The following is a 9,797-nucleotide window of genomic DNA, read 5'->3' as shown; positions in this document are numbered from 1 at the left end:
CTTTGCAAATGACTGATAAATCAACTTCTATACCTGTCGGTATTTGTGAGGATGTGCCTGTTGTGGTTGCAAACGTTACTATTTTAACGGACTTTGTTATTCTTGATATTCCCGAGGACGATAGTATGTCTATTATCCTTGGAAGACCTTTTCTTAATACTGCAGGGGCTGTTACTTATTGCAACAAAGGCAATGTCACTTTTCATGTTAATGGTAATGAGCATACGGTACACTTTCCTAGGAAACAACCTCAAGTTCATAGTATCAATTCTATCGGAAAAATTCCATCGATTATATTTGGAGGTTTTGAATTTCCTCTTCCTACTGTCAAGAAGAAATATGATATACTTATTATTGGGGATGTGCATATCCCTGTTGAGGTAATCTAGTGTTATTCGAAATTTCTCCGGTTTCATGTTAATCGGAATGAGTTTGTTAACAAGACTTGATCAACCTTGTTAGTGGATTCCTTTTGACGAGCATGAGATGGATGAAACTAGAACCACAACCTTCTGTACCCTCTCTATACTTTCTGTTATTTAGTTGAAATAAAGTAAAAATAAATAATTTTCTGTCTGTTATCTGATTATCCGTGCAATATAAAAATACCTCGAAAATAAAAGTTCTCCAAATGCCCCGAAAATTAAATATGATTTTTATAGAATATTTGAGGATTCATGGAACAAAGAACACACCAGGGGGGCCAACCACCTTGCCACGAGGGTGGAGAGCGCGCCCACCCCCCTAGGGCGCGCCCCCTGCCTCGTGGGCCCACGGTGGCCCTCCTCCACTTATTCTTCTAGCCACACACTTCATCTTCCTCCCCCAAACACGAAAAGCCAACTCAAACCCGAGTCCAAGGTTGTTTTGCTGCCATTTTCGATCTCCTTGCTCAAAGCACCTCTCACAAAACTACTTCGGGAGATTGTTCCTTGGTATATGACTCCTCCATTGGTCCAATTAGTTTTTGTTCTAGTGCTTTATTCATTGAAAATTTGTGTTGCTTAGGTGACCCTGTTCTTGAGCTTGCATGTCAAATTTATATGGTCAAAAGTAGCTTTGATGCATGATATAGGCCCTAGGCACTTGTAGGAGTAGTTGCTATCAATATTATTGAGTTTGGTTTACTTTTATTTTGAAGTTACTAAATTTTTTTCAGATTTTTTCAGAGAAATAAATATGCTTAGGTAAATGTTCCAAGGTGGTTCTTCAAAGAAGCAAGGACCCAGGCTTGCAATGTGTGATGCTGACGAAGAGCCACCAAGAGACGCTCAAGTGCGTCCTTGTGAGTGGCCTTCTGAAAATTTTATGGATCAAGCGGGAATTAAAGAAGAATTTAACGCATATTTGCGTAATGCCAATCTTGAGGACTTTGAGGCAGACAAATGCCCCCAGTATCATGAGCTCACAAGCTCTTTTGTGAGGAGGTTTGAGTATTCATCTTCACGTAATTCTCCTTTAGTCATGTTTGATCTTTATGATAAATCTTATACCATGGACCTAGAGGATTTCACTCTTGCTTGCAAACTTCCACAATGGGGTAGTGTTAGGGATCCCCCTAAATCTGAATTTAGAAACTTTCTTGCTAGTATAAATGTAGGGGAATCCAGAGATATAACGCAAGCTACCATAGGGAGCATTCACTTTCCTGCTATACATTATTTTGCTCTCTTCATAGTTAGGTGCATAAATGCTAAGGATGAAGCATGTCACATGTGTGTCCCTGACCTTAGCATTCTCAGGAGTGCTGTGTCAGGAGACCAATCTTATCATATGGGAGCCATTGTAGCTCGTAGGTTGCATCATAATAGACATAATGGAGATTTCTTTGGAGGAATTTATGCAACCCGCTTAGCCAAATTTCTTGAGATAGACATTCGTGAAGGAGACATGGAGTTGCCTCCTGCTTATTTAGATTTTGATTATATGGTTTCCCACCACTTTGTCGAGAGGAACGAATCACCTCTCCAGTACCGACTAATCTTTGACAGACGTCGTGCTGTCCATATTACTCTCCCTGCTCCCGCTTTCTTTGATTATCAGGCAAGAGGAGGATATACTATTACCAGAAGGAGGCAGATGAGTACGAGAGGAGAGCGGAGGCCGCTCGTCGCCACGCTGCAGCTCAGGAGGCGATAGCCGCTGCATCTCAGTACGACCCCAACTATTATTACGCTATGTTTGGATGTAGACATTGAAGACCTTGGTATTGCATTGGCTCCAATGCCTAATATCCCAAGGCATTGGTATTGAGCTGCAATGCCACACTTTGTGTTTGGATGTTCTTGTATTGGGCACTTGGAATTCAAGGGACGGAGCAATGCCAAATCTTGTTTGGATGACCATAGTGTAGAATTGGACATTGTGAAGTGTATGAACAATATAATAATTGCTTGTACAAGTTTCGAAATGAAATCTGATCGTCATGCCATATACTTGAGATTATGTATTATAATACAATAAAATCGCATGCAAATAATTTAAAAATTGGTACAGACAACATCAATTGTCCAAAATACATGAAAAATAGGCTGAAAAGTGTAGATAGGCAACAGGACCATATAATCATGCATTGGACAATATGAACTATTCAAAAGCGTGAAAAATAGGCTCAAAACTGTAGGTAGCAGCAGCATATTATGATAGCCTTGCCAACACCCTTACACATTATAACATGTCTCACATCATCCAGAACACATAACAAGTCTTATGCATCAGCCATGCAACTTTAGGACAAGTTCAAAAGTCTCACACACACTAGGAGAACTAAAAGTAGCAGTACACATACATATTATCTATCAAGAGCCATTCTACTATTCCAACATCAACAACCATTCCTTCCTGAAGTTCATGGGAAGCTCAAGAAGTGCTTGGTACAAGCGTTCGCTAAGGATCAACTTACCATAAGATCGCAATATGTCACCACGAGCCAAATCAAGGATCATGTCAAGTGTCGCAAGGATTTCAGCAGGAGGCGTAACTTGGGGCAGAGGTAAAGTCTCAAGTGACTTCAAAGCATCATTAAATGAGCCTTTCATATCCCCAAGTAGGCACAGGATGGCATCATCGGTCCGCTGTTTTTTGTGTGGCACTTCAGGAGAGGCTTCATTGGGTTCCATAGTTGGTTCTACAACAGTTTCAGCACTTGTGACAGCACCTTCACCATTTGCATGATCTTTTGAGTATATGGTGGTGATAGCATCCAAATTTTTAATGACCTTGTTCTTGTAAAATCCCACTTTCTTGTTAGCCTGCACACACACACACACACAAAGAGAGTTGTCAAAGAAAGGTATATCTTACATATGTGCAATACAATCAAAATGTGGAACGGATAAATTTCTTACCGCGACATATTTAATCCACACATCTTCACTATCAATTGACAGCTTGTTATTGATCCAATCCCACCCAAATCCACTTTGAGAAAGCATCTTGCTAATGGCCTCATAGTGCTTTTCAAAGGTTTTGCACCTTGAACTTATGTTTTCCTTTGTGATGGTCACATTGCACTTCTCACGCACATTACCTATAACAGCACTGTAGACATGGGACTTCCATCCATTCTGGGCATGATCACCATTGTTGTGATGCTCAACAAGGACCTCCAGTAGTGCAATGTCCATTTCATCTGTCCATGTGAGGTAATTTCTACCAAATTTTTTCCACCTTCTTCAGCCATGGTCCTACAAGAAAATGCATGCACATAATATCCAAACACAAAGACAACGTAAGATGCATGTAAATTAAAACACAAAGACAGCAAGGTAATATCACACACACATATATATATTATATTAATTTCTTAATATGAGGCATGTACAAAATACCCAAAAGGTACCATTAGCAAGCTAGGCTATCACACAAGCAAAGTCCATGCAGTGCTGACCCACACATCCTAGCAAAGCCATATCAACTAGCTAGCACAAAAGAGAACGTACACCATTATCTAGTTGACCCACACATCCTACTCCAACTCTAGTTCAGCATGTCTCACGAGGTACTCATCAAACATGTCATTAGCTAGCTGCTCTCTAAAGTTGGTCCATGAAGTGCTGACTTGAACACTCCTAATTAAGTTGGCATCATCTAGAGGATCATCTTCAGAAGAGGCTATTTCATTATCCACTTCCACCAACAACAAATCATCCATCACATGATGCCTATCCCTTGCAAAGTTGTGTAACACACAACAAGCATTAATAATTCGAACCTGCAATAATATTTGTTTATCGTAAGCATTTTCCATTTAGTTTGCATCTTATTCACCACCATATGGACACATCATACCTGGTCCTTTATGTCAAAGAAAGATTGACAACGTAGAAAATCCCACTTTTTCTTCCACAACCCAAATGTTCTCTCGACTACATTTCTAGCTCGGGAATGACGCAAGTTATACAGCTCTTTAGGAGTTTGGGGCTGTTGTTGACTTGATACCCACTCTTTTAAGTGATATCGAGTCGATCTGAATGGAGCAAGAAATCCAGGACCGTTGGTATAACCAGCATCAACTAAATAATATTTCCCTAGTGTGGCAAGCAAGTGAGTTAGCTATCAATTACATAGGAGAAATGAATTACCAAGAGAAAGTGTCATACCATGTGGTACGACAAATGCATCTTGGCGGCTCAACCTCATTGCATCACGCAAGACTATTGAGTCAGAAGCTGAACCCTCCCAGCCAGGCAAGACATACATAAATTTCATATTCCAATCAACCACACCAAGCATGTTAGTGGTGATATCTTGCTTCCTGTTCCTATATCTCCCTTGGTCACACACAAGCACACAAACATCAACATGACACCCATCGAGCGCTCCAAGTGCATTACCAAACCACTTCCATTTGTAATCATCAGGTGGCTGAGTAGAAGGATCGGGAAACTTAATGAACTCCCCGGTTAGAGATAGAATCGCTGTTAATACATCGTCAAAGTGTGTACCAATAGTCCATAAGGAGCGCTTGTAAGTGCCACCCAGAATCCTCATTTTGATACCATGGCCAACTACCAACAAGAACATTGCCACCTTTTATTCCACGGAAACATAGACACTGTCACAAAGACCAGCCCTCTCACGCAACATGGTGCATAAGTCATGGAAGTTTCTTTTAGTTAAACGTAGCTGATCATAGCATGTTACTTCTGCCCCATCATACAATCCTTTTAGCAAATACTTCCGATGAATGTTTTTTTCCTCATCGTCAGTAAAGCTTCCTAAATCCCTTGGTGCCCTCTGCGTACTAAGATATGCTATCCCAAGAAGAAACGATTCAAAGTACAGTTTGGTCAAAACTATTCGCCTCCTCTTTCTTCTTTTGTTCTCCTCGTTTATGTAAGCAACCAAATCCAAGTCAGACATGGTGCAGCTACATTACATTTCAGAAATTAGACATGAATGCCTCATTCAATTAGCCATGAAAGACAAGCCATCAAAAATTCAGCAAGCAAGATATCAATCAGCGGGAGACAAGCAATCAAGCAAGCTATCAATCGTTCATATATGAATAGCTATAAGCAAGACACCGTGCAACAAGCTATCTAAAATTATGCCAAAACAAGCAATCAATCAGCCATGAAAGACAAGCATTCAGTCATATGCTGCAGCTAAGACTGATGTACTAATGTGTGCTACAACAAGTATCAAAATTTCAGCAAGCATTCAGTCATATAAGACATGGTACAAGAAGCCTTCACTATGAGGTATACTGATTTTTTCTATACATCATATGAAGGCATGACCAAACTGAAAATATTTGTTCCTTGTGAAAAGCACAAATTACTGATTAATATACCTTCAGTCAGCCCAGGGATGTGCCAAACCAAGCCAAATAACCTGCAAAATTAAATTAAGAGAGACAATTAGTAAGCTAGTATCTTAGCATGCAAAAGTTGGATGTATGCAAAGGGAAAGGCAACGATTGACAGGCGGAGGGGCGACCATGGGGCAGAGGGAGGGACAACTGATGGGGAACAGGGAGGGGAGGCCATTGGATCTGACCGGGAGGGAGGGCTATGGGATTAGGGATGGGTCAGAGAGAAAGAAGAGGGATATGGGTGGGAGAGGAACAGGGCTGGGGGAGGGCCGTTCAGGGGATGGCTGACCGGCGGCGGGGGCGCAGGGGACAGAGGCGGGTAGGAGATTGGGGAGGATTGGGGTCGTGAGGGGGGGTGTGAACCATAGGGAGAAGGCCTGCCAGATTCAGATTTAGAGGAGAAGAAGGAGGGCGGCGGGGAAGGAGGAGACCTACCAGAGACGGGAGAGAAGGCGGAGGACGGCGAGATATGAGCGCCGCTTCTCCTTGCTCCGCGCGCCTGCTCTGTTTTTTTTGTTTTGGGGAAGGGACGGAGACGTAAAGGGAGCGGGGTTGGGCAATTTCACCCGAAAACCGAGCGGGGAGGCGAGGAATTCGCGCGGGGACTCGCTAGTCTTGGCGGGCTGTGTCCAATATCAGGCTGTAATTCCGCGACCGAATACTAAAGACATCCAAACGCTGGCATTCGGTAGTTACAAATGCCCAATGTCAATACTACCTCTCAATGCGTACATCCAAACATAGCGTTATGGATATCAGCCAGGCCAGCCATGGCCATAGACCAACTTAGGCCAAAAGCCTAAGCTTGGGGGAGTATGTATTTCTCACCGACATTACATTTATGTTCACACACACTCATTGCCAGATGTCGGTGCTCATACTTTTTCATTGTATCATCCATGCTAGTTTATTTTCTTTTTATGCTTTCTTCTTGTGTGTTTGATGAACCTTAAGAAAAAACCAAAAAATTATTTGATATGCTTTTAATTAATTTACTTTCCATGCTGTAGTAGTAATTAAAAAGAAAACCCAAAAATATTTCCTGTTCTTCTTTTGCTTGTTGGGAGCTTTCCCGTGTAAATAGTTTTATTTCTTTTCTTTTCTTTGGGGGTCAGTAGGAGAAGACCTTGATTAAATTGTTGAAGTGGCTCTTACATGCATTATTATTTATCCGACAAAAGAGCCCATATTGCCTTGTCTTCTCCTGTTTATTGAATGCTCGCAGATTCCAGCTTAGTCCAATGCACGTGCACTTTTATTATTATTCACATCATTCCGTCGTGCAAGTGAAAGGCAATTATGATGATATATGATGGACTGACTGAGATGAGAAAAGCTGGTATGAACTCGACCTCTTTTGTTTATGTAAATATGATGAGTTCATCGTTCTTGATTCAGCTTGTTATGAATAAACATGTTTGCAATGACAATTAGAGATCATAGTTGCTTGTGCCATGCTTGATTAGCTATGAGTTATAATGATTTACCTTGCATGCCAACATGCTATTAAAATGGTTATGATGTGGTATGTTAGGGTGGTATCCTCCTCTGAATGATTTATGTGACTTGACTTGGCACATGTTCACGCATGTAGTTGAAACAAATCAACATAGCCTTCACGATATTTATGTTCATGGTGGATTATATCCTACTCATGCTTGCATCCAATGTTTATTAATTTTAATGCATGTACATGGCTGTTGTCGCTCTCTAGTTGGTCGCTTCCCAGTCTTTTGCTAGCCTTCTCCTATACTAATCGAGAATACTGCTTGTGCATCCAAACTCCTTAAACCCCAAAGTTATTCCACATGAGTCCACTATACCTTCCTATATGCGGTATCTACCTGCCGTTCCAAGTAAATTTGTATGTGCCAAACTCTAAACCTTCAAATAATCATCATGTTTTGTATGCTCGAATAGCTCATGTATCAACTAGGGCTGTCTGTATCTTCCATGTTAGGCGGGTTATTCTCAAGAGGAGTAGACTCCGCTCCTCACTCACGAGATAAAGGGCTGGTCACCGGGATGCCCAGTCCCATGCTTTATGCAAACTAAATCAAAATAATTGCAAACAAAACTCCCCCTGGGACCTGATGTATGTTGGAGGCACTCGTTCTTTCGAGCAAGCCATGGATTGATGTTTGTTGGTGGAGGGGGAGTATAAACTTTACCATTCTATTTGGGAACCGCCTATAATGTGTGTAGCATGGAAGATATCGCCATCTCTCGGTTGTTATGTTGACAATGAAAGTATACCGCTCAAAATGTTATTCACCTCTATTTTAAAACCGAGCTTTGGCACCTCTACAAATCCCTGCTTCCCTCTGCGAAGGGCCTATCTATTTACTTTTATGTTGAGTCATCACCCTCTTATTAAAAAGCACTAGCTGGAGAGCGCAGCTGTCATTTGCATTCATCACTGTTAATTTATATTGGGTGTGACTATTATTGGATCTCTTTTACCATGAATTACAATGTCTAGTCAGTCCTTGATCTTTAAAGGTGCTCTACATTTATGTTTTGCGGTCTCAGAAAGGGCTAGCGAGATACCATCTTGTTATATCATATTATGATTGTTTTGAGAAAGTGTTGTCATCCGAGATTTATTATTATGGCTTGCTAGTTGATTATGTTATTGATATGAGTAATCATGAGACCTGAGAATTATTGCAAATGTGGTTAGTTATAATCTTTGCTGAAAACTTGAATGCTAGCTTGACATATTTACAACCACCAGAGCAAACAGAGTTTGTAAAAGTTTTTCTTTATTTCTTTCAGTTTGTCAACTGAATTGCTTGAGGACAAGCAAGGGTTTAAGCTTGGGGGAGTTGATACGTCTCCAACGTATCTACTTTTCCAAACACTTTTGCACTTGTTTTGGACTCTAACTTGTATGATTTGAATGGAACTAACCCGGACTGACGCTGTTTTCAGCAAAATTGCCATGATGTTGTTTTATGTGCAGAAAACAAAAGTTCTCGGAATGACCTGAAACTCCACGGGATATCTTACAATAAATAATAAAAAATCCTCGCCAAAGATGAAGACCAGGGGACCCACACCCTTCTCACGAGGGTGGGGGGCGCCCCCCTAGGGCGCGCCCCCTACCTCGTGGGCCCCCTGGAGACCCCCCGACTCCAACTCCAACTCTATATATTGTGTTTCGAGGAGAAAAAAACCAGAGAAAAGAATTCATCGCGTTTTACGATACGGAGCCGCCGCCAAGCCCTAAAACCTCTCGGGAGGGCTGATCTGGTGTCCGTTCGGGGCTCCGGGGAGGGGGATTCGTCGCCGTCGTCATCATCAACCATCCTCCATCACCAATTTCATGATGCTCACCGCTGTGCGTGAGTAATTCCATCGTAGGCTTGCTGGACGGTGATGGGTTGGATGAGATTCACCATGTAATCGAGTTAGTTTTTTTAGGGTTTGATCCCTAGTATCCACTATGTTCTGAGATTGATGTTGCTATGACTTTGCTCTGCTTAATGCTTGTCACTAGGGCCTGAGTGCCATGATTTCAGATCTGAACCTATTATGTTTTCATCAATATATGAGAGTTCTAGATCCTATCTTGCAAGTCTATAGTCACCTATTATGTGTTATGATCCGTTAACCCCGAAGTGACAATAATCGGGATACTTATCGGTGATGACCGTAGTTTGAGGAGTTCATGTATTCACTATGTGTTAATGCTTTGTTCCGGTTCTCTATTAAAAGGAGACCTTAATATCCCTTAGTTTCCATTAGGACCACGCTGCCATGGGAGGGTAGGACAAAAGATGTCATGCAAGTTCTTTTGCATAAGCACGTATGACTATATTCGGAATACATGCCTACATTACATTGACGAATTGGAGCTAGTTCTGTGTCACCCTATGTTATGACTGTTACATGATGAACCACATCCGACATAATTATCCATCATTGATCCGATGCCTACGAGCTTTCCATATACTGGTTTACGCTTATTTACTTT

General features: G+C 41.5%; 1 protein-coding gene across 2 annotated transcripts; it reads right to left on the bottom strand.

Annotated features, from left to right (window-relative positions):
- Positions 1 to 2,726: 2,726 nt before the first annotated feature.
- Positions 2,727 to 5,839, bottom strand: LOC147964174 (uncharacterized). Of its 2 annotated transcripts, none has more exons than XM_087528963.1 (3): positions 5,798 to 5,839; positions 3,348 to 3,686; positions 2,727 to 3,251 (listed from the first exon to the last, which is right to left on the bottom strand). In XM_087528963.1, the coding sequence occupies exons 2-3, from the start codon at positions 3,624 to 3,626 to the stop codon at positions 2,814 to 2,816; spliced, it is 717 nt and encodes a 238-aa protein (XP_087385089.1). In that variant the 5' UTR covers positions 3,627 to 3,686; positions 5,798 to 5,839; the 3' UTR covers positions 2,727 to 2,813. The 2 variants fall into 2 exon arrangements, with proteins under 2 accessions (XP_087385089.1, XP_087385090.1); XM_087528964.1 differs by lacking the exon at positions 5,798 to 5,839 and adding an exon at positions 5,056 to 5,364 and having other exon boundaries at positions 3,348 to 3,434.
- Between the last annotated feature and the right edge of the window lie 3,958 nt (positions 5,840 to 9,797).

Source organism: Triticum urartu, chromosome 6A, assembly GCF_056163025.1.
Source record: "Triticum urartu cultivar PI428250 chromosome 6A, HENAU_Tu73, whole genome shotgun sequence".
Taxonomy (NCBI): domain Eukaryota; kingdom Viridiplantae; phylum Streptophyta; class Magnoliopsida; order Poales; family Poaceae; genus Triticum; species Triticum urartu.
The sequence above is the reverse complement of the archived record's forward strand: the minus strand, read 5'-3'. Positions and strand labels throughout refer to the sequence as shown.

Excerpts from the sequence above, each read along its gene's own strand:
- LOC147964174 (XM_087528964.1), bottom strand. The coding sequence starts at position 5,364 with ATGTCTGACTTGGATTTGGTTGCTTACATAAACGAGGAGAACAAAAGA. Across the intron at positions 3,435-5,055 it reads GGGCTGGTCTTTGTGACAGT|ATGCTTTCTCAAAGTGGATT; the intron begins GTCTATGTTTCC and ends GCCATTAGCAAG. Across the intron at positions 3,252-3,347 it reads TGTGGATTAAATATGTCGCG|GCTAACAAGAAAGTGGGATT; the intron begins GTAAGAAATTTA and ends GTGTGTGTGCAG.